Source organism: Pygocentrus nattereri, chromosome 17 (genome assembly GCF_015220715.1).
Source record: "Pygocentrus nattereri isolate fPygNat1 chromosome 17, fPygNat1.pri, whole genome shotgun sequence".
In the NCBI taxonomy this organism is placed as follows: domain Eukaryota; kingdom Metazoa; phylum Chordata; class Actinopteri; order Characiformes; family Serrasalmidae; genus Pygocentrus; species Pygocentrus nattereri.
The window spans coordinates 2,521,658-2,546,925 of NC_051227.1; the positions used below are offsets into that span (position 1 = coordinate 2,521,658).

The window sequence follows — 25,268 nt, forward strand, 5'->3', positions numbered from 1 at the left end:
AACAGTGGCAAACAAGTAAATGCAGTCAGCACAAAACACTGATGCAAGAGAAGACATGCAGTCTGTGCATTAAGTGTAAGGCAGCAAACACATTACTGTAAGCAATAGCCCAGTATTGTTTAGAGGGAAAGCAGTGCTGAGAGCAGCACAATGGAGTGTACATTAAAGGGGAGAAGGTATTAGAGCAGGAAGGAGTAGGTGTAATGGAATGGGAGTGAGTAGGGCTAGAGAAGGAGGTGCTGTAAATGGATGAAGAGGAGTTTGAATATTAAAGAAGACAATGCACTGATATGAAATACATAGGCTGGTAGCCTTCACACAGATGTACATACACAGTAGGCATTCAAGGCACATGTTTTTGGCTAGCAACCGTTATTTATATCATTAAAGCAAAAGCATAAATCAATCCAAGATTGTTGATCACTTTCAAATATTGACTGATTCAGATTGTGCACCCCTGTTGAGGACATGTCCATTTTAATCCGCAGCTTAGAGGGGTGCTCATTTGGAATATATCTGGGGCATCTTTGGGTGCCTTGCTAAAGAAACTCTCTAGCCAGTGTGCGAAATACTCCCTCTAGGGCATCGCTAGGTTCCACTGTGAACTGAACACTTAAGTCTTACTTTGATATTACAGAATATGAATTAACAATTTAGAATGCTGTTGTGTATGTTTCCCATTTGCTTTGCTTGTTTTCCATTTTTGAAGGGAGCTAAATCATAGTGAGATAATTGATCAGTTCACTACAGTACTGCACTGTTTAGTTAAGACTAATAAAAGCAGAATGTTGCCATTTTGAGGGCAAAGCAGACTAAAGTAAAAAAAATATATATTTTTATATAATTGTTCATTTCCTTGCAAAGTCAGCAGGGTTAACAGACACCATTATATGTTATATAATATATATATTATAATAAGTGTTTTCAGGGCCTCCCCCCAAAAAAATTAGATTTTGTGGCTCTCAGAGGGTCCAAAGGGTTAGTTAGGGAATCCCAGAACCCCTTTGCACCTTGTTTAGCACTGTTCAAAACCTGAACATTGAACCAGGAGAGCTTTACTATGCCCTCCCATATTCTTCATTGCTAACACTTTACAACAGGACCATGAAGCACCAATCTCTTAAAAAATATCAAACAACATAGATTAACATTTCATTGGATGTACTGTGTCCAAAACCAGTACATCCAATCAAACAATACAAATTAACCAGATAGACTATGTGTCCAAACCCTGTACATCCAATGGTTCTTTTGACATCAAGGTTATTAATAGGAAGGTTATCCTCTTTTGCTGCAGTAACAACCTTTACTCTTCTGTGGAGACTTTACACTAGATGTTCAAGCATTTCTTAGAGGATTTGACTCAATCCCAAAGGTATTTGATGGTGCTACATCACACTAGAGAATGCAGTTCCATGGCTCCAGTGCTGGACAGTTCGATGCTGTGGAATTTTATACCCCTCAGGCTGACACTTGACATTGGGCATGGTGCCTTTAATTCACACCACAGCAGAGATTAAGCAAACTGTGAGTCCACAATGTCTTTAAGTTCTGATTTTGCTAGTCACAAGGGGTGTCTGGATACTTTTGGAAATATAGTGCAGTAAAATGCAATGATAGAGCAGACGGAATGAGTACAGATTTTTTTTGCTTTGGATAATATTAACGGCATTTGGCTGACGCTCTTATCCAGAGCGACTTACAATTTGATCATTTTACACAATTGGCCTGACTGCATGTCTTTTGGACTGTGGGAGGAAACCAGAGAACCCGGAGGAAACCCACACAGACACGGGGAGAACATGCAAACTCCACACAGAGAGGACCCCGGTCGCCCGGCCGGGGAATCGAACCCAGGCCCTCCTTGCTGTTAGGCGACAGCGCTACCCACCATGCCACCGTGCCGCCATAATAGTAAAGTTGCAGTCAAAAAACTGCAATTGTTGCAGTAATGAGAAACAAAAGTATAAGAAATGGCAAAATGGGTTTTTGCAATGACAGCCACTGCAATCCTGTCAGTTACTGACTGGTAAAACTCTCATTTTCACTGCCATTCACTCCTAACGGTAGTCACTGTTTTTCACTGGTAGACCTCTAACAGTAGTCAGCTTTTTCCTTGTCTTTATATTGAGTACATTAATCGTAAAAGTGTATCTGTTTATTTTGCTCTTGTTGTGTTCCTGTTTTGCTATTGAGTGTTGGCCAGAGGAGGATGGTTTCTCCTTTTGAGTCTTGGTTCCTTTCAAGGTTTCTTCATCCTGCTTTTAGGGAGTTTTGCCTTACCACTGTTGCCTATGGCTTGCTCACTAGGGCTTGGACCTGTATTAAAGTCAACTATAAGATGCATCAGCCCATCTGACCTTTAGAAACACAGATTCACAGAACACAGAAACACAATTCATTTCATAATGGGTCCACTTAGAGCGAGCCAGAAATTTGAGACAATGAAACCCTATCAAACTTTCAGTTCTTTTATGAAAGAAGTCCTTACAAGTGGCGTCCACAAGGTCATGTAGCGAGACCTCTGCTCACTCTCTCTACAGTCACAACAGAAGGAATGTACAAGACAGCATAATCCCACTGGGGGATCTGCCTGACTACCAACAAGCATGTCTCTCTGCACCTCTCTTCCTGACTCCAGTCCTGTTTAGGTTTTTTCTATGTGATACAATGTGCTTAAGACTTGTAGAATCAGTCTTAAGGCTTGGTGTATGATAATGGGTAATGTCACTGCCCTCCATGCAGCAGGCTGGTGTTCAAGCACACACAGGTACACAAATACAAGCCCCTGGTCAAGACTCCTAACGTTACATTCCCCTACCTCTGCAACACGATTGAGTTTTAAGTCATCTTGGAGAAGAGCACCTGCCAAATACATAAATGTATTTCCCAGGTCAGAGAAGCTAAACTACAATTGAAGAGAACCCTAGATGTGCTTTTAAAGGCCTCTATGACAGTTACTTCTCTTTTCATCATAGAGGTAAAGAGAAAGGAATTATAGTAAAGAGTGCTTCTGGGTATGTGGTAGTGTGTGCTGTTGAAGGAGTAACAGATGTGTTTTCAAGTGATAAAGGACCAGTCGATAAATTTGTTAAGGTTTGAGAGAATAAGTAGTCTTGGTAACACTTTACAATAGTGGTTCTTAGTTAATAAGTAACTAATCAGGAACTAAGCAGGAACTGAGTAGTTCTGCATTAATGCTAAAGAGACTACGCTTAACTACTAAGAACGACTAGTTAACTACTAAGTAGGTAATAGTAAACTAATGATTACAGTAGTTCACTATTAACTAAACAATAACTACTGAGTCTCACAGAGAATGACTTAGTAACTATGGTTTCTTAGAATAACTACTCATAAATTACCAAACAATTCTACATTAATTGCTCAATAGCCAAAGGTTCAAATGACAAAGGTTCGTGCTGAACTATTAACTGATGCAGTGCATTCCAACACTTCTAACAGTAGTAAAATACACTATACAGTGTGCAGTCTCTACAATATAATTAATGATACCCTCCATTTCTATTCACAGTAACAGGTATGCTCAGAGAAGGCTGGTGCATCACACTACACTGTACTGCCTGGTGACCCTCATGTGATTGGTTTGATCAGAAACCCTAAAAGGCTAATCCTCAAATAAGGACTCTTATTTTGATAGCTTTGATGTTTCAGTTGAGCGTCCATGAGGTTGTTGCAAGTGCTGGTAAATGAGAGCAGTTAATCCTGCGTTCTCAGTGGATTAGTTTGATAATTCTGTTCATCTTTTAATTCTGGCTTGCTGTATCTCGTGATGTTTGTTGAAAGAATCAGACTCATGGCAGACCCCCGGGCCACTACTGAGACTTTTGATTCAGATTCAACGTTTTATTCAGACTGCAGTACTAATGTAGAGACACAGTTAGCTGACTTGTTTACTAATCTGAGCTAAGTAGGTTTGGTCTTCTTGTACAATGTATGTTTTACCATGTTGTTTCAAAATTATAAGCACATGTTAGTAGTTTATTAAATGCTACGGCTGATGTTCTGTTATGAGTGCATGCTAGCTAAACAGAACGTTATGTAATTATGTACTAGCAGAACATACTGTTATCAGTCTCAGCTCTCAGATTTTCTCCTTCGGTAGTAATGACAGTTTTTCATTTATTTTGTTTAGGAGTGTTATTTTCAGTGATATAGATAGCTAACCCAGGAATGTTTTCACATTTGGACTGATCACAAACTTAAAAACGACTCAAACAACTTATTTATTCTTACTTTTTTCCAAAAAAATGTTTCTAATTTTTCTAAAATCTATTTCTAATGTAGTTCACTTTATAATACTGTTCCTGATCATCATTAACTCCTAGTTAATAAATTGTGATTTACCATGTGTTTCACTTTATAATACTGTTCCAGATCATCAATAACTCCAAGTTCATTAATAATAAGTTACCATTGTTTCATTTCATATTGTTCCTGATCATCATTAGCTCCTAATGAAAAACACTTTCACTCATTATCTGACTGACAGTAATTACATTCCCTTAAAAAGACAATAAAGGAGAACTACTGTTCAGAAGAAACACATTCGAACAGATGCTCCTGCAGAAAAGAATGGTGTTTTCTTTTCTAAAGATGAGAGGTAAGCAGACTAGTCTACTAAATACTGAAGTACTTTAGTAGCTGTCCCATTTGTAGGCTGATGTGCAAGTTGGTTCATTAGCCTTTTAGTGTTTCTGATCAAAACAAACATGAAGGGCACCAGTCAGTACAGTGTGGTGTGATGCCCCAGCCTTCTCTGAGGATACCTGTTACTGTGAACAGAAATGGAGGGTATCATTAATTATATTGTAGAAACTGCACACTATATAGTGTATTTTACTACTGTCAGAAGTGTTGGAATAAACTTCATCAGTTAACAGTTTAGCAGGAACCTTGGCAAACTCAGCTATTGAGCAATCAATGTAGAATTGATCGGTAATTTATGAGTAGTTATTCTAAGAAACAATAGTTACTAAGAAATTCTCTAAGAGACTCAGCATTTATTGTTTAGTTAATAGTGAACTACTGTAATCATTAGTTCACTATTACCTACTGAGTAGTTAACTAGTAGTTCTTGGTAGTTAAGAGTAGTTTCTTAAGCATTAATGCAGAACTACTCAGTTCCTGCTTAGTTTAATTTTGTTGTGGTTAAAGTCAGGATGCAGTGAATCATAGGCCTATAACAATTATGACACTGAATTTATATGACATATATAACATTCAATAATTGTGAGAAACAATTTGAATTGTCCATATTTAGTAGCTCTCAAATCTAGCTCGAGCTCAAATAAACAAATGTTACTCAATGGCACCTTCTAAAAAGTGTTACAACACCAGTCGGAAGTAAAAACTGCCTTCATTATAATTAATTATTAAACTTTTTTCAGAATATTAACCTTTTTTTCACAATAAAATACTGCATTCATTATTTCGTGATATCAACTCACAACTCACTTAACACATATTTTCAGCAAAATACTTCGAGATTAACATTGCACCACATAACTGAGAGTTAATGATTTATAAACATTTTAATAAAAAGATGTTAAGTAATTGTATTTAGACAATTCAGCTTTTTTAAGATTTTTACATTTTTTTACTGTAAAAAATGTTTTACTTAAATTTTTTTTACTGTAGTTTTTTCAAACTTCTGTTACAGTGTTCAGTTCTCATTTTACAGTACTCATGCAGTTAAATGCTGAGAAAGTAATGCAGCTAATAATTTACTGCAAGTTTACAGTGGTTGTTTACAGATTTGTTGCTTTCAATTTCAAATGTTTTGTTTGCTTCACTGTTAACAAATGATTGTGCAAGCTTCAGCATCAGCTCAAAAAATGTGATCAGATGAACATGTAACAACTGTGACAGGCCTAATTACGTAGCAGTGTTTGATTACACTTAGCAGTTAGTATTATTAAAATGTATTAGTATTCTCAGTATTCTTCACTTTCCTCAACTCTCTCCCAGGGTGATGCCTCTACTATGCATCAACAAACTCAGCTGACCTTTACATTTAAATTGCTAATACCATAGCATGTTAGCTCTTTTGCATCAATAACTTCTGTGCATCCTAGCAGCCAGTCAGAGATTAGGGATATATGCTTCTGCTTTGGACATTTTCTGATTAGGAGGGGTTCCACCAAATGAAACTGCAGCCTACTTAATGAAATTACTGTTGTCTTAATTTAATAAAACAACTTGTAAAGATCACGATACAAAGATGGAGGCTACAGTAAGTTAGGATCTTTTGTCTGCCAAGTGTATGTCATGCCATTGCTGTCAACTGATACAGGTGGAATGGTGCAGTATGTTGCCCTGTGTGTGCCGTCAATAGACATAGAGTCATAGTCCTCTTCATAAATGGAATAGCACCCCAAGGGCAGCTAGGCCAACTGCCGCCTGACAAAGGCAATAAATAACATGGACTGCTTAGAATTTACTGCTCAACAAGGGTAGCAGGGGGAGGACGTGTACTCGTAAGTGGAGGTGGGAGTTAATTAAAATGCTGCAGTAATTTAATAATGAAATCCAATGATTTTATAATTGAGTTGTGTTATTCAGTGAAGTACAATGAAAGTGAAAACAGTTTTACTCATGGAGCTACATTGAATAGTGGAGTATGTTAAGGTAAATGGGTTTTAGGAGGAGGCTGGCCTTTAATTATAAGTGCTTGCAGATTAGCCTTCTCCATTCCTTTGAGACATACAGTATGCATACACACATACACACAGCCACCTGCATTCTCTCCTGAGATGCCCTGAAACACTCCGGAGCACAGCACTTGGCTATTTACTAAAGCCCTTTCATTTTTTTATGACAGTGACTACAGCTAGGCTTGTTCTTGAGAGCAAAGTTTGTGAAAGACACAGTTTAAAAAGTTTGCAGAAGAAAAATGTTATTCAAAGCAGCACAGTAATGAAATGTTACAAAAATAGTCTTTGGTTCCCTTTTGTTCCCCAGAGGAAAGATATGTAAGAGTGACTTCTCTTAAAATCTCATGTACTTATCTTATACAATGTCCTATTTGAAATCAGCAACAGACAAGAGCAATTTTCTCTTTCCTATGTACGTCTCCTGAGAAACCTACCTTGAATTTTTATTCAAAATACTCCCTCAGAGATCACATAATGTCTCAGAACTCTTCAGTAGTCTGGTACTGTAGATAGAGACTTCATGCATTTCTCATTTTTTTTCTAGAAGTTTTTGATGAACTGCTTATGTTAATTTCAAGACTCTGTCGACAGCCTAACCAGCTGTGTCTCAGACATTTCTCAGTAAATGTCGCAAAATTTTCTACAATTAAAACATGAAAAAAACTCAATTACTGATCGTTGGTACAGAAACTCAGAGAAAAATGATTTTTGAGAAATTTGGTTCTTTAGCTTCATATACCAAACCTGAAGTATGAAACCTGGGTGTGATCTTAGACTCTGAGCTCTGTTTTACCCTGCATGTAAACACCGTCACTAAAGTAGCTTTTAATCATTTAAGAAATATGGCTAAATAAATATCGGCCTTTTCTCTCTCAGAGCGACGCAGAGAAACTTGTTCATGAATTTGTTACAAGCATACTAGACTACTGTAATGCTCTTCTTACTGGACTTCCTAAGAAAACTATACATCCCTTACAAAACGCAGCAGCGCACATCCTTACCTAAACTGAAAAGAGAGATCACATCACTCCCATTTTGAAGGAACTGCACTGGCTGCCTGTGTCATTCAGGATAGATTTCAAGGTTCTGCTACTAGTCTTTAAAGCTCAAAGTGACCTAGCACCTGCTTACATCACAGAGTGTCTGTCTGTTTATGTTCCGGCACGTAATCTATGTTCTGCAGATAGTGGCCTTCTACAAATACCCTCTGTAAAATACAGAAAGTGTGGAGAGGCCTCTTTCAGTCATTATGCTTCTAAACTGTGGAACTCAATTCCACCTTTTATTAGACAGTCAAACTCAGTGCTCACTTTTAAGAAGCACCTAAAAATGTATCTCTTTATCTAATTACACCTGAATGTCTCATGGTGTTTATCTTGTAATTTAATCTTCTTCTTTTTCTTCTGATTCTAATGAAATACTAATTATCTCTTCTATAACTATGTTTTATCACCTGTCTGTAAAGCACTTTGAGCTGCCACTGGCATGAAAAGTGCTATAATAGAAATTATTATTATTATTATTATTATTATCATCATCATCATATTTATATCGCTCAGTAACTTTCAAGTATATTCTTATTATTTTACTTGTATGTATATTTTGAAACAATATAGTGGCATAAATCTGTTACAGATATTTACTGTAATTAGTTAAAGCAACATATCTTCTCTGAATGGCATAAGCTCACCATCAGGCTACTTAGCTAGAATTGCTTAGTTAACCCCCCAAAAATTTTATTCAATGTTGAATGAAAGCAATATTGAAAACCATTCATCTCTCATTGCCATTAGACTATATGCTACATGTATATTTTTAAATTATATGTTCCTTATATATACATATATTACACACATTTCATATTATTCTTGTTCTTTAAATAACTTGTTTACAAGCAGATTTACTAAATAAACAGATGTTTGATTTAGCTATTTTAGTTGTGAAAGCTGCATCTGGCAGATAATCTGGTTTACTTAAAAGTGAGGCACAGTGAACAGATTGATTTAGCATTTTAAGCATCATGAAACAGGAGGAAGGATTCTGCATGTACTTACATGATGAAAACTGATATAAGGGGAAAAAACACCCACTTTGTCATCATAACTAATATTACTGTAATATTGTTCTACCTGAAGCATTTTTCCTGAGTGGAAAGAGTTGTCCATTTGACAGTTTCCTTTGTGCTTCAACAGAATGTGTGTCTGTGTATGTGTGTGTGTATACATGTACATGCCAAGGTGATGACAGGCTCTGAAATGAGCCCTCTCAGTTCTGGAGTGCTCTCATTGATGAATAAGTGCACTATAATGGCCAGCCATCTATCTCTGGTAGAGCGTCTAAGGGAATCAATAGCCAGTAAGGAGGGAGGCCAGTGACCTTGGAGCTGACACTGAGGGTTAGAGCCTGGAATCCTGCCATTTAAGAATGAACGCACTCTCTCCAAATGGTCGGTGGCTGTGGTTTAAGGCAAAACATTATGATCATCTTTTCATGCCACCAGCAAGAGAATATTGTGAATGTAAGTCAGTCAGTAAGTCCTTCAGAGATTACCCCAATAATATAAACCAGAGGTTTTAATGGTTAGTCAATATTTAAAATGGCATTTCATTCCTTAAGAATACCCACAGGACAAACCCAGAAAATATGAATATGGTCTCCAATCCAGACACAGTGTATCCAGCACAACTCTAATGTGTTTTATCAAATTTAGATACGGCCAGTGGCGTCTCTACATTAGGGGCCGGTAATCAATAATTCAATAACTCAGTATAACAACTAATATATTTATTTATTTATTTTTGTTTTTTTGTAACTAACATTGTTGCGCATTTATTACATATAACACTGGTAGGGCTGTCCAATACATTAAATGAAAAATACATTTACATATGTCCAGATGTTTAGTGCTCATCAGTTGTGGTAGCCACTCATAATAGCAAGGCAATATAATGAGTCAAGTTGAAAATGTCATAAAAGTTAAATATGGTACCCTGCCAATAGAGCAGGAATTAAAGATTATCTCTTTTTCAGTTTCTATCCAGATTCTTTCTGTGCTGGGTTACTGGTCACTTTGTTTGCTTTCTTGCACAGTTCTTCGAAAGTTGTATTTTCAATTCTCACATTCATTTTATATTTTCTATTTTTCTTTAATATCCAAAATGTCTCCAGACGAAGACAATTGTAAGCTTTGGTATAATGGTGACACATTTTTTTATGATCGTTTCAATTGAAAAGTTTCAATTGGTGGTAGGTACTTTCATTAGTTCATTCCAATCTGTGAGCAGTCAAATATTGCCTTTATTGTAAATACCTAAAACAACTGGCCCAGTAATATAATTTTTGGATTTGGCAAATTCAAACATTCCCTTTTAGAACAAAAGTTTTAATCTGACCCTTGATTTTTTGTATTGCTATATGCATGTTGAGATAAACTTTAGAAACTCTATTGTTTTAAAAAATATGTGAGGGGATAAAAATGGGTAAAGACTGAAAAACTGAAGGTAGCCTAAATAATACATTCATTCAAATTGTTTATATTTGGCCCAGTAAATAAAGGTAAAATCTCCAGAGTGGGACAAATCATCTCTCAGTCATGTTAGTAGCTTACCATAATTTGCTTCACATAACTGTGATGTTTAAGTGGGATGCCCAAATACAGTGATACCTAAATACATAAAGGCTGATTTGGACCAATTATGCAAAATGTCCCCATTTAGTGAACTTGTCCAGCTTTCTGCCCGCAGCATGGCTTCTGATTTTGATTTGTTAACATTGTATCCTGATATCCTGACATTGTTGGAGGGCTGAAATAGATGTTAGAGGTTCTGCAATTTGTAACATAATATCATCAGCATGGACAGAGTTCTTATGTACAGCACCATTTCTAATATTTCCATTATCTGAGGATTTATTTTTATTAGCTCTGCTAATTCTTCTGTGCTGCCAGAGTACTTAATGATGACAACAGACATTCTTGTCTGCTTTTTGCCAATATTGTACTTAGTATCTAATGCCTGTGCAAAGTAAGCTTATCGGGTTATATGTGCACAGTTGGTGGGGTCTTTCCCTTCTTTATGCATAACTGAGAAGATCACTTCTGACCAGATCTTAGACAGGTCTTTCTCAGTAACAGTATCATTAAAATGTTTTTAAAAAAAATAGGTATAAGTTCTTTTGAAACCCTAATAAAATTCCTCTGGGTACCCATCTATCCCAGCTGATTTGTTAGTCTTACATTTTATAATAACCTCTTCAATTTCTAATGCAGTACTGGGTTCTGCCTCAACTTCCATTAGTCTAGGCAGTTTGAGTCTCAGCTAAAAAATGTTTAAGAAAATGTTTTTCACCTTTTGTTCTATGAAGGGAGAGTTAAATAGTTCTGCATAAAAATCAGAGATGGCATTTGCAATATCTTTTGGGTGAGCAAATGGTTTTAGAGGAAGGGTTACAGATTAGACATGGCATGGCTTGCTTTTCTAACTGGAAAGCTGACAAAAGACTTGCCTTGTTCCCCATCTCATAATATCATTGATTTAAATCACTGAGGTCACATCAGTGGTTTCAGTTGTTTAAATTTTTGTTCTTTGTTTTTTGTTTGTTTGTTTTCCTGCTCTAATCTCTGAATCTGGTCCTCTAGCTCTTCCTGTTTTTTTTTCTGCACCCTTTTTCAAACTTGAGGAAGTTTCTCAATTTAAAGACCCTCTTCAGGCATCAATGAAACCCCTAAAAGTTCATTTCTATTCATCAAAATTTCATTTATTGAAGTTACTTACTAGAAAATAATCCCTCAATGCTTTAAATGTTGCTTTCATTAGGTATACATGGAGCTATGAATACGCAAATAGAAGTCTGCATTCAGGTCTTTCTGCCTGAATGTAGCTTTTTCCACATTCTATATGTACTTGAATTAGCTAACCTTATCTTGTTAACACTATAGCAGCAGCATATGAGGACAACTTTAACAATGACACACTTTCTTTGTGAACAACCCCAAAGTCATTTTAGGCCAAAATTATCATAATGAATATCGTAATGAATACAGCCTGACAAATCTGACAAACTTTTTGAGCAATGTTTGCCCTAACTTTCTTTGTCAACATCCTGAAGTCATATAGAGTGTCCTCTTAGTATTTGACATGAATCATCATGTACCTTATAAATCTACCAATGTCTAACTTTATCTGGCACATTGCAGGTTTGTTATTATTTTATTCATCAGCTTCTTGTCTGGATTTTCCTATTCCACATTAATTGGGAAAAATGAGTTACATTTTTGCAGCTCAGGCCATCTTCATGCTGCACCATTTAAGGTGGAACATGAAAATTCGAATGAGAAGCTCTCATATAAGAAGCTGACTTCAGATTTGTATATTTGTTGTACACAGTCAACAGATAAAACACAAGAAAAATGAAGTTACCAGTTGTCTTGAACTCTTTGCATCCCCATAGTAAATAGATGGAACAGTGTCTAGCTTCAATATAACTTGAAAAACCCCATCTGTCTTTGATTAAAATTTGCAAATCAGTCACTGTCACTGGTGCACTGAAGTTTCAAAGCAGAAATACTCCTACGTACTACGTAATGGCACTGACTACTTATTTCGCTCATGTTGTGTCTTCTAGCATATAAAAGGCATCACATAAACATGCTAACAAGTTTTAAAACTTGATTTTCACTGGAGGGGGTGTTTAAAACTGCTTTAGTCCTTTCACATAAAATAGATGGAGATACTTTTTTATTGTCATTAACCTCAATTTGTCTTGTCTATCTCAGGATTAGTTAACAGAGGCACATTTTGCCTCCAATATTCAAAATACTTTTTGGTATCCCATAATTATTGGTCCATGATTTGAACATATCATAGGCCCAATATGGCAACCCCGATGTTTGAGATGTAGAAAGTAATTAATTTGGGAGTAACTGTCACGTAATTTTGAGAAAAGTCTTTCTCTTTAGGGTGTATCAGCCACACATCTGTAAGCCCTTATTCCTTTACAATGGCAGTGACTGCATTAGATTTCTGGGAAAGAAGTCCATTGACTGCGTCACACAACTAAAATCTTCCCCTAATGATCCCTTTGAGTTATCAGCTACAACTGTTGCAGTCTCTGTAAAAAAAGCTTGAGTCTTTATTTCAAGTCAAGTAAAGTCAAGAGGCTTTTATTGTCATTCCATCTATGTACAAGTACATAGTGGAGTAAAATTTCGTTCCTCCAGGAACAACACGGTGCCACAAGGAACAAAAAGTACAAAGTGCAGACGTAGTGTGCAAACTATATAATATAATAAATACAATAAATTAAACATTCATTAGACACAGTAAACAGACAGGACAGTGCAGCACCAACACAACACACATTTCTGGACGTGAGATAGTGAGAATAAGGTGCAGAGACATTTAACATGCTGTGATCTGTGAGCCACACAGTCAGATAACATACATAAACACAGCAGTTACACAGTCTTCTAATCTTCAAAATTGAGACCTCCACATTGCCTATACATCTAACCCTTAAAACGTCTCAGCTGTTTGTGTCTATAAACCTTTTTTCCAGCATGAAACACAAAGTTCTATTTACCAAGACTGCCACAACTTTTCTATGCTAATTTTCTGTTAGATGAGTTTCCTGAAGCAATGCTATGGAGCAGTGTGTGTTTCACACTTTTTTTTCCCTCTATTTATAGGATGATTTAACCCATGTACATCGTAACTCCCTAAGGTTAACTTATTCATACTGCTATATAAAAAGAAATATACAAAAAAACTTGCTAATTTTGTCTCCTTTTGTTGTTCCTTCCAACTAATGAGAATATAAATAAATATAAATAAGACACTGCTGAATTGAAAACCGTCCACCAACCAAAAATATACAGCCAATAGCATCCTTTGGGTGGCATAGTGTGACCATTGGTGGATTAGAGTATGATCCACGCAAACTGTGCAGCAACAGATGAGCTATTGTCTCTGACTTTACATCTACAAGGTCTAATAGAGTGGATAGTGAGGGGACACATTGTTTAAAAGCTCCAGCAGCATGAGTTTGTCTGATCCACTCTTTCCTGTGCCACACACTAACATGCCACCACCATTTCAAATAATACATGCTCTGTGGTGGTCCTGTGGAAGTTGTGAACATTGAAGAACAGGGTAAAAGGGGTTTAACAAAGTATGCACAGCAGCAAACAGATTGTCTGGAATTGTTAGATACAGTCTAGAATTGTAGAACTATAAAGTACACATGTATCACCAGGGGGGCTGATAAAATGGACAATGAGTGTAGAAACAAGAAGTTGTTTTTAATCTTACATCTGATCAGTGTGTATCGGTGTAAAAGGCAAATTTTCTTTCATAGGAAGTAATATTGTGTTGTTATTTGAGTTTTCCAAATAACAACACAATAATATTCCCATGAAAGTCGATGCTTGATAGTGTGATTACGCTTAGTGGATTGGATTGGATAATCTGCCAAATGTTTTGTTGCATTGGACCATGCAGTGAAATCAGCTAACTGCCTGGGTTTACTTGGCCTTTATTTATTTCATTTATTGACTCTGCTCTGTTTACCAGTGCTCCCTTGATTCCATGCCAACCCCCTACCCAAACATGTACTCAGGTACACCCACACTCCCTCATACACACGCATGGCAAAATAGTATCTTTCCAGGGAATGAAATATTGAGATGGGGCTGCAGGGGTTTAAAAATAGCCACTGAGCACAGGCTGACGCTAAACCACGTGCTGAGAATACCAGAGTGCAAGTCAACCCCCGCCCCCCAAACCTCACCTCCCCAACCTCACACCTATTTGCCCTCTCCCTCTCTCTTTGCCTCACATTTTATTTACATGTCCCATGTTTGGTGTGAGAAGTTATTACTTTCTGTTTGCTTGTTCTCCCTGCCACACAGTCTTACTCATGTTCTCATATGATATTGCTGTGTATCGATGACTGAAGTTTGCTTGTTGGACAGTTTACTGAACAAGCCTGTCTACACATATCTGTCAAACTGGCACATGCACAGCATGCTGGCATCTACAAAGCTCTTGTAAGCATGACAGTCATTTAACCTCACAGCTGTTAAAATAGTGTATGATACAACACTGTGTAATGACAGCTAGTGCCAAGCATGCTGGTCACTGTAGGCAAATTGTCCTTGCCCAGTGGCACTATGAGGGTTAGTCACTGTGTTAGCTTAACCATTTTCAAAACTTTGTTGACTATTCACAGTTAATTCATTCAGCCTATCAATCCTTTATCAGATCAAATAAGGTGTGCTGGGGAATTTCACTGATATTTCAAAAAGTCTGCATAATAAAATGGTAATTTGTAAACAAAGTAATTAAAAGAGACATTCTTTTATGATAATTTTATGAATTCATGTTTCCCTCAATGAACTGCAGCACTCATGCAGCCCCAGACCATGATGCTACCACCACCATGCTTGACTGTAGGCAAGAGACAGTTGTCTAGGTACTCCTCACCAGGGCGCTGCTACACATGCTGGACACCATCTTAGCCAAACAAGTTTATTGTGGTCTTCTCAGACCACAGGACATGGTTCCAGTAATCCATGTTCTTGGACTGCTTGATTTCAGCAAACTGTTTGCAGGTTTTCTTGTGCATCAGCTTCAGAAAAGCCAGCCCGAGTTGATGCATTGTGCAGTGTATGGTCTGAGCATTGACAGGCTGACCTCCCACTTCTTCAACCTCTGCAGCAATACTGGCAGCACTCATGCGACTTTTTTAAGCCAACCTCTGGATATACGCTGAACACGTGGACTCAGCTTCTTCAGTTGACCCGTTGAGGCCTGTTCTGAGTGGAACCTGTCCTGGAAAACCGCTGTATGACTTTGGCCACCGTGCTTTAGCGCAGTTTCAGGGTGTTATCAATCTTCTTATAGCCTAGGCCATCTTTGTGGAGAGCAACAAGTCTATTTCTCACATCCTCATAGAGTTCTTTGCCATAAGGTGCTATGTTGAATATCCAGTGGCCAGTGTGAGAGAATTGTACCTAAAACACCAGCTTTACCAGCCCTGCTCCCCATTAACACCTGGAACCTTGTAATTCTACAACGACACAATTGGGCATAATTGGGCACAATTTGGACATTTGGTTCATTGTGAGGTGTACTCACTTGTGTTGGCAGCTATTTAGACATTAATGGCTGTGTGTTGAGTTATTTTCAGAAGAGAGTAAACGTATAATGTTGTCCCATGAAAAGATGCAATAAAACGCAGAAATATGAGGGGTGTACTCACTTCTGTGAGATACTATATATTTTATAACATTATACTTTACTGCATAGTGAGGTTGTTATATGACTCAGCACTAGCTGCAGGACATTCTGATAGATTTTTACAATCAGAGCAATAATTACTCTATATGTACTGTATGGAGTACTGATCTCACTATAAAATTACTATATCTAATTTCTCTCTCTCTCTCTCTCTTTCTCTCTCTCTCTCTCTCTTAGGAGTATGGTGTACTCAGGCCTTAGAGGTGTCAGTGGGAAAGGTTCACTTTGTTGAGGTGATGAATGGTAGCTCTGTGCTTTTACCCTGTACCTACTCCAGCTGCATTGGCATCAAGAACCTGTACTTCAACTGGCATTACAATGACAATGGCACGATGGTGAAGGTAAAATATTCATCATTTTCACACAATTTTGGGTCAGACCACCCTCAAAGTGTCACCCATATTACACTGAAGTTATTATATAAATAGTGAATAATGAAATTAAGACAGAAAATTTTTTTAGGTATACATAAGGCTTATCACTGAGACCACTGCTCTAAGATCAAAATTATATATAGACCAGCTTTGCCTTTTACTGTTCGGGTGGTCTTTCACATCATGTTTGATAATGGCATGGAACCCTGGGTTTGAAAACAAAGTAAAGTACAAGTAAAATTACTTTTATGTCTTATGAACAGATGATCAAAGAAAGTATCCAATGGATGAAATTAGGGTTGGTCTCAAATGTAATTCTTAACTTAATGTAATTCATTCTTTGAGTTCAAATTTTATGAACATTTTGAACACTGAAAATTCAAACCAAATGGCAATTCATAGTGCTTTTCCATATGTTAGTAATGCATTTCTCTCCTCAGCTTTGTGAAGCAGTGATTCCAGCTGAGGGTGTGGAGCCCCATGTGAAGATCTACCACGATCGGCTGGAGTTTGTGGGCTCCAGTAAGGACAGTAATATCTCCGTCCTGCTGTGGAACGTCACCTTTGAGGATGAGGGCGAATATATCTGCTTTGCCCGCAACCCCAAAGAGAAGGACCGAAACCATAGTGCTGTGTTCACCCTCATCGTAGTGGATCAGTGTGAGTCCTGTTTCTACACCTGATTGTGAAATGAGAATTAACCGAATATTTTAATCAAAAACCAAGTGTGAAATCAACTGCAACTAGTGTCAAAACAAATGTTAGTGAAATTCCTTTTTAACATGGTCAAGCTATTCCTTTAAGCCTAGCCTAAACTACTCTGTGCATGATGATTGTTCAAGCTTGTGTCACAAGCTGAAGTTATGATGACCATCCCACATTTATAGTGCGACAAAACAGAAAATTGATAGTCACTTCTGGTGTAAACAAAACAATGTAATGTTTATACACATTGTTAAATGAACTGGTCGAAAGGCTGGAAATATAATAGAATATTAGTAAAAAAATATATAACAATATAACAAAGTATCAGTAGTTTGTTTATATCACTTATTTTCTCACTTAAGATTAGTTGAACGCTATTGCAATGTGATTAATGTGCTGAATGTTAATATAGCTTATAAAAAGAATTTACTGTGGGTTACAGCTAATAACTAACACCCCTGCCTCATCCCACAAAAAAAAAAAAAGTTTTGCTTTTACTCTGACTGAACAGTCTAGATCTGGTCATCCTAGCTCAAGCTTGACCAAATGTCGAATTGAAAAATTTTATTTTATCTTTTAAAACAAAATATAGTCTATAAAACATTATTGAGTAAACCTCTTCTTTTCCTCTCATTTGTGATCAGTAAAGGAAGTGGACAACACACTGACTATCATCATTATGTCCGTGGTCGGGGGCCTAATCGGTTTGATCATTATAGTTATGGTCATAAAGGCAATAGTTGTGCACTTTCTCAACAAGGCTCAAGAGAAGAAGTAAGTCAGACTGATATTTTTCTCTATTTCAAACTGACTCTAACACATGCTGTATTCTGAATTGCCCTTTCCCTACAAACATTAATTGCGTTACTGAGACTGCAAGGTTTTTTAGTCCATCATATCCTACATCAAGAGCGAAAGTACTGTTTCGGGCTGGAATGTTTGTGATATCTTGGGCAAGTACACGTCAGTTTCAGAGAATGAGGAGAAATAAAGAACCCTTTGTGTCTGGAGAGAAAAACGTCCTGTCATAAATAGTGAGAAGAGATCAGGCCTGAACGCTGAATGACTTTCTCACCATTTCCCTGTTCACTATCGGCAACAGCTTGTGCCATGCCGTTCAAAAAGGACATAAGTAAATATTTCATTCTAACCAATCAAGGACCTATTTATTTGAGAACTCAAAATATTGACAAATTGAAGATGGACTTTATTATTATGATGATTGTGATTAGTTTGTATGAGAAAAAGCAAGGAAGGGGGAATCCTTGTCATCAAAGAAGTGAAAACATCACACTGTACACTGTTAGAAATAAAGGTACTACGCAGGTTACATGATTCATTCATCAAGGTACAAACAATGTAAACGTTCCCTCAAAGGCACAACAGTGGTTTTAAGGTCCAATTGTGTAACTTACATAAGTATTTCCCAATGGAAAAGTAGACATTTTTATCTTTTTATGAACTATTTTTTTAAAAACAGAACCATTTAATAAAAAGCCTGGCGATGAGACTGGGTGTGTGGAGTCAATACATCTTAGAAAATATCATTTCAAGGTACTGAGATGTACCCCGAGGGTACCACCACAGTGACGAAAAGGGTACTGCCCCAGTGACAGTGTCGTACCTTTTTTTCTGAGAGTGTAGGTTCTATTCTATTACACACTTGGAAAGGGACACACTGCACCTTTTATAAAGCACACGCAACCTTTTCAGGTATAGGCTGCAAAGTTTTATGGTTCTAGCTTGAAAGCTGTAGGAGGAATTTTTGATGTTTGCCCTCACCTCAAACTTAATAGAGAAGAGAGTTGTGTGGGCAAGACACACAGTGCAATGGAGAAAAATAGCAAGATGGCAGGCAGAACAATGTGTTACATACTGTTAACTCGTTAAATGAAAAAAAAAAACATTTTAAGGAAGCCAAGTTACCTCCGTTTTAAATTAAACAAATAATAATAAGCTGAGGTGTATACAGAAATATTTTTAATCAGTTAAATCAATATTTTATATTTAACTAATAAGTTAGCATCTAAAATATTTTATCTATGTTTTTTACACATTTCTCTGGTATCGGATGTTTCTGTTATCACATTTGAGAGGAGATGTGTAGAAGACATCAGAGGAAGAGAGAGGAAGTGTGCATAATGCCACTTTTTTATTTTCTGTTACATTTTGTTTATAAGACATGCCAATCAACATTGCTGAATCCATCTATATTTTATTGGTGTATCAATCCTCACATTAAATAAAAAGTAGCAACTGCACATTTAACATGTTCATTTAAAATATCTGGGGTATAATATGATATGATTGGGGCAATCGTGAGCTGGAGGTTAGGGAACTGGCCCTGTGACCAGAAGGTTGCCGGTTCGATCCCCAGGGCCGACAGTCCATGACTGAGGTGTCCTTGAGCAAGACACCTAACCCCCAACTGCTCCCCAGGCGCCGTGGATAGGGCTGCCCACCACTCCGGGCAAGTGTGCTCACTGTCTCCTAGTGTGTGTCTTCACTAGTGTGTATGTGGTGTTTCACTTCATGGATGGGTTAAATGTGGAGGTGGAATTTCCCCATTTGTGGGATCAAAAAAGTATCACTTAATCTTAACTTAATATGCCAAAACAATACAACAGTGAATTTGGTCAAGCCCTGGAATCTTTACATATTCAATGACCTTTGTTTAAGTGCCTTCATTCCTCCACAATGTACAAATTATCACTCTGTTTCTCACACCCTTGTGTTCTTCCTCTGCCCTTTACAGTAAAGAGTGCCTTGTGAGCTCTTCAGGGAATGACAACACAGAAAATGGCCTTTCGGGTTCCAAAGCAGACAACAAAGCATCACCAAAGGCATGAATTTAAGTATGCGAATGTGTGTAAATCAGCAAATGTATATATGTACACTTGCATAATGACTATATAGTGAGAAAGCTATAACAATGGACTGTTTTATCTTTATCTTATGGCAAAATAGAAAATGTGAAAATATTCATATATATTTTAGACTGTGCTTAAAAGTTGAAGCATATAATGCTTGGGCTGGATCGCACACCTTTTGCCAACGCTTGAATCAAAAAGCATTTTGAAGAAAAAAATTGTCTTAGTGAGTTCTTTAGAATTAATGCTGTTTTGCTTCCAAGCCACTGCTCAAGCATGTGTTGTACTCTGCTCAGATCTGTTTGTGACACACAAATAACTTACACTGCCATTGATAATAAACTGCCACACTACTTCATTAATCAGCACAAGAACAAGATGTTCAAGACAAACATTTAAAAAGCACTAAAACAGCATTCCAAGTACTTTTAAGCCAGGATCACTCTTCAAAGACAAAACACAGCCAAACTTTTTCTGACCAAAAAAATATATATAAATAAACAAATAATGATAATAATAATAATAATTGATATGTAAATTTACACAAAGTCAACAGTGCCTCTTAGATTGGATGTTTACCACACATTCACGCAGCTAAAGCATGTGGCCCAAGTGTCACTCACCCTTACTGGTCTGCATGTGTGGATCAAGCAGTGAAGAGCAACATGAGTACACTACATATGACTTGTCAAATAAGTTGTACTAAGGATACAAAGGGGAATAATGTTGATGGAATTTGTGAGAGATCTGAGCTGTCTGAGCTACAAAGGGAGATCCAGCCCAGCTCTGTTTTGTTATTTCTTCTTCGTCTTCTTTTATCCTTTCTTTTATTCTTTTTTTTTGCTTTAGAACAGGGGTGTCAAACACAAGTCCAGGAGGTCCATTGCACTGCAGTGCAAGACATTTTCCTTGCTCTAACATGCTTGCTTCAGCTCATGAAGGGCTATTCATGCATCGCCTACAATTGCATTCTTTCTTAGCCACAAGTCACAAGGTTGAATCTGTTTTACAAAACATGGTTAAAAATACCATTTAACCTAATGAGACAGTGAGTGCGTTTACATGCACCTAATAATCCGATTGCTGCAGATAATCAGATTTTGTCAGTAATTTGATCAACACGTTTATATGCTCTTGAGTAATCAAATAACGGGAAACTCTGGGTCTACATGAGTCATCAGATTTCTACTTTGCAACCAGCCAATAAACTCACAGAAATAGATGTGACGCCATCTGTTCCCGTGCATGCGTAGACTTAGAAATCCGATAGAAATCGGAGTGCGAGTTTACACGCACTGACAAATATGATTACTGAGCTAAAATTCTGCTCTCTTAATCGGATTTATAGATTGGAGTCTGGTGTTTACATGACCATGTCAATAATCGGATAACTGCAGAAATCCATATATGATCGGATTATTGAGTGTATGTATCATTGTGGATACTCATTGTTGTGCAGGTTGTTTAGTGTCAACTGATAACACTGACTTTCCAGTTTAAAATGCTTTCCTTTCAAGCTGGTTGGTGTAGCATGGATATGTGAGGAGTTGAAATAGATGTGTTAGAGCTGGGAAATGACTAAACTGAATTAGTATCATGGCCTTCCAAGACAGTTGGGTTTAGCATCCTTGTTTAGATGAAACACAGGTGCCTGCAAATGCTTCAAACTCCCTTTGCTTCTAGGGAGCTTTCTAACTGCTATGAAAAAGAGCTTCCTATAAAAAAAATCCCCTTAGTATAGTGAGACAATCCCAAAAAAATACAGTACCCTGCAGAAAATGAATGATCCTTACTGATGCTGCTTTTAACAAGTTAACCAATGCATTTTTAACGCAGAAAAAAAAAAAGCATGTGGATGATTTTATACATGTACTGTTCAATGCTCACTTCTCACCACACTTGCTCAGAAGATGGCTAGGTCATAGATAATTGTTATTTGCAATGTCAAAACCCCTGTTGTTTCTCAGTCATGGTCTCGGTGTGCCCCTGCAAAACACTGTTTAGTGTTTTCCTTGGCCTAAAACATCCTTGTAAAGCCAGGAAGTCTTTTAATTAACTGAGCTTGTTAACTAACTGAAAGTTATATATGTTGGAGAAAGGATAATATTTAAAAAGTGTACTGCAGGGGATACTAAAGAACCAGGGCGAGTATAAAAATGTTAGAAACTGTTATGCCTTCCAGGCATCATGATGCCGGTGACCCCCTTGACCCACTGTTGTTTGTTGTATTTCCGCATTCTCATTCTGTATTTCCTCAATCCTGAATAGGATTTCTGACCAAAATGCGGACACAAAAATGATACCTAAAATCTATGACCCTCTTTACACCTGGTCATTTCATGCATCTTCTCTGTCAGGACGATAATCAGACAGACGTTATATATACTTTTATATTATATATCTTTTTTTTTTTTAATGTATTTTTACCATGTTGTACAAAAGTAGAGGGGAGCCATCTTAAATAGTGAGTCCCACACACCCCAGCACATATATACACACAACAACCTCTACAAATAAGCCTAACTTTTAAACAACAACTAAAAAGGCTAAGCTAGCAATGCTATTAGTTATTAGCATTGATAAGCAATGATTCATTGGCAGTCCTAACTTTTAATCTCCCTCATTATTATCGTTAAGTCTAACATCCTGCTGCCTCTTTTTTGTTATCAAGATTATTTGTTAAAAAGAATTTCTGAGACAGGAGCAAAAAAAACCCCACAAAAACATGATGTTGGTGCACTGCAAGTCACCCTACCAAGCCTTTTAAAATTTGTGAGGTTAGACACTGATGTTGGACGAGAAGGCCTGGCTCACAGTCTCCACTCTAATTCATCCCAGAGGTGTTCGGGTTGAGGTCAGGACTCCAGGGTCCAGTCAAATTTTTCCACACCAAATTCGCTCATCCATGTCTTTGTGCACTTGCTTTGTGCACTGGTGCACAGTTATGTTGGAACAGGAAGCGGCCGTCCCCAAACTGTTCCCACAAAGTTAGGAGCATGAAATTGTCCAAAATCTCTTGTTCTGCAGAACCATTAAGAGTTCATTTCACTGGAACTAAGGGGCCGAGCCCAACTCCTGAAATACAGCCCCATACCATAATCCTCCTCCTCCAAACTTTACACTTGGCACAATGCAATCAGACAAGTACCGTCTCCTGGCAACCACCAAACCCAGACTCTTCCATCGGATTGCCAGACGGAGAAGTGTGATTCGTCACTCCAGAGAACACGTCTCCACTGCTCTAGAGTCCAGTGGCGGCGCTTTACACCACTGCATTCAATGCTTTGCATTGCGCTTGGTGATGTAAGGCTTGGATGCAGCTGCTTGGCCATAGAAACCCATTCCATGAAGCTCTCTACGCTGTTCTTGAGCTAATCTGAAGGCTAATGAAGCTTGGAGGTCTGTAGCGATTGACTCTGCAGAAAGTTGGCGACCTCTGCGCACTATGCCCCTCAGCATCCGCTGACCCTGCTCTGTCATTTTACGTGGCCGACCACTTCGTGGCTGTCGTTCCCAATCGCTTCCACTTTGTTATAGTCCCACTGACAGTGGCTGAGGAATATTTAGTAGTGAGGACATCACGCTGGAATTCACTGAGCTCCTGAGAGCGACTCATTCTGCAGGCCTAGGTGGCCATGGAAGTGACTAGAAAACCTGAATTCAATGATTTGAATAATTGAATGATTTGAATGAATTCAATGGATGGGTGAGTGAATACAATATAGTCTGTGCCATTACACAGACAGCGGAATTCTAGAACATTAGGGTCTTTTTTCTACTATTTGCCTTTACTTTTAGTCACAAAAAACATAAACAGACTAGGAATAACACAGAGTTTTGTTGTGAGTTGTGCTGATTTGTATATTGCATTCTCTACAGCAAGCATATTTCAGGATGTCGCACTTTGCATTTGACAATAAGTGTAATGTGCATGTGGTTAAAATCTTATCAGTATATGATCCAGATACAAGTTCCATGAAATGACCATGCGTTAATGGGGTCTAAGTGAAGTGGCAGGCCAATAAATATATTGTACACCGCCACAAAATTCTTACTAGCCTAAATTCATCACAAGCTTCTCTTTATAAAAATTCCCAAACAAACCAACCTTTACTAGACCTCTTCATTTTAGTGCCAAACAAGCAAAATGATGGTGGCTTATACGTTGCTAGTTATCATTTCAGAAACAAAGATACTATAGGAACCACCTGTGATCCCTAATGTATCAAGTGACATAAATGGACAAGGGCTTGTTATGTGATCCCATGGTAATAGTGTTAACTGACAAGGTCTAGATCCTTATTATGCTTGTGAGCATAATGGTTGACTTAGTCTTTGAGGCCCAAGTGACAAGTTCCTTAAATGTGCAGTTCTGTGCACTTTTCAGAGTGTAGCCTTTGATTTATGTTGCTCCATGCTAGCTGTGAGTCAGCAGAAAATCCTTAAACCATCCTTCCATTCAAGTTCATGCTGCCATATGAAATTACAAATATACCTCTTTGCTACCACTGAGAGTATGAACTATCAAGTTACAATCAAATTGATGAATGTCACTTTGTAATAGCAATGAAACCCTCTAGTTTTCTCACTGTATTCCAAAAGCATATCGCAAAGGTAGCAGAGGGTAATTTGGGGCACTTTACTCATGTAAATATAAGTTATGTTACACAGAATGTTATTATAGGCTATATGAAATGTAGGAAGTAAGAAGCAATGTTTGCTGCAGTGTAGGACATGATGAATGTCACATGGAATGACTTCAATGAAACTGAAATTAAGGCACAAACATCATAACAAGAGACTTCCTTAATCTCACAGTATCATACTAATAATCTCTCTCTCTCTCTCTCTCTCTCTCTCACACACACACATCCTCCATCTGTACCAAGTGCACACACTTAACAGTCTTCCATTACACTTCAGAATTCAGGGGCTCTGGCGGTCTCAGTTGTTTGAGATGCTTTAGACAGAGCGGTTTTAAATCCTTTTTCATTCTTCATTGTCTTTGTTTGTTATTGAATTGAAGTCGAGTGGGTTTGGCTTTCTGTTTAGAAGAAAGTATGCCATAGATATCTGATTTACCTCATGTCTTATAAAATGACAGCAATAACTGCAGATTCTTACATTCTTTGTAGAATGCAGACCCTACAATACATCCAGTTGTTTGTGCGGAATGGTTTTGACATTTGCTGTAAGGGTTTGGTGCCGTTCTGTCCGCCAAATGCACTGATGTACAAATTTTTTGTATTGATGTGGTTGGTGTTAACTGTCCCTGCTGTTGTTGATGTCCTCAGAAATTGTTATTACCTATAGCGAAACTTCAGAACCGCTGTGTTTTCGTTTTCA

At 37.6% G+C, this 25,268-nt stretch overlaps 1 protein-coding gene across 1 annotated transcript in view; it reads left to right on the top strand.

Moving 5' to 3' along the window:
• scn4ba (sodium channel, voltage-gated, type IV, beta a) overlaps window positions 1-22,779 on the top strand; it is a 29,636-nt gene extending 6,857 nt beyond the window's left edge. The window contains exons 2-5 of the mRNA XM_017708891.2: window positions 16,151-16,314; window positions 16,788-17,007; window positions 17,697-17,826; window positions 19,808-22,779. Of these exons, the coding sequence (XP_017564380.1) occupies window positions 16,151-16,314; window positions 16,788-17,007; window positions 17,697-17,826; window positions 19,808-19,901 (608 nt within the window). The 3' untranslated portion in view covers window positions 19,902-22,779. The remainder of the gene's footprint in view (window positions 1-16,150; window positions 16,315-16,787; window positions 17,008-17,696; window positions 17,827-19,807) is intronic.
• Window positions 22,780-25,268: the final 2,489 nt, after the last annotated feature.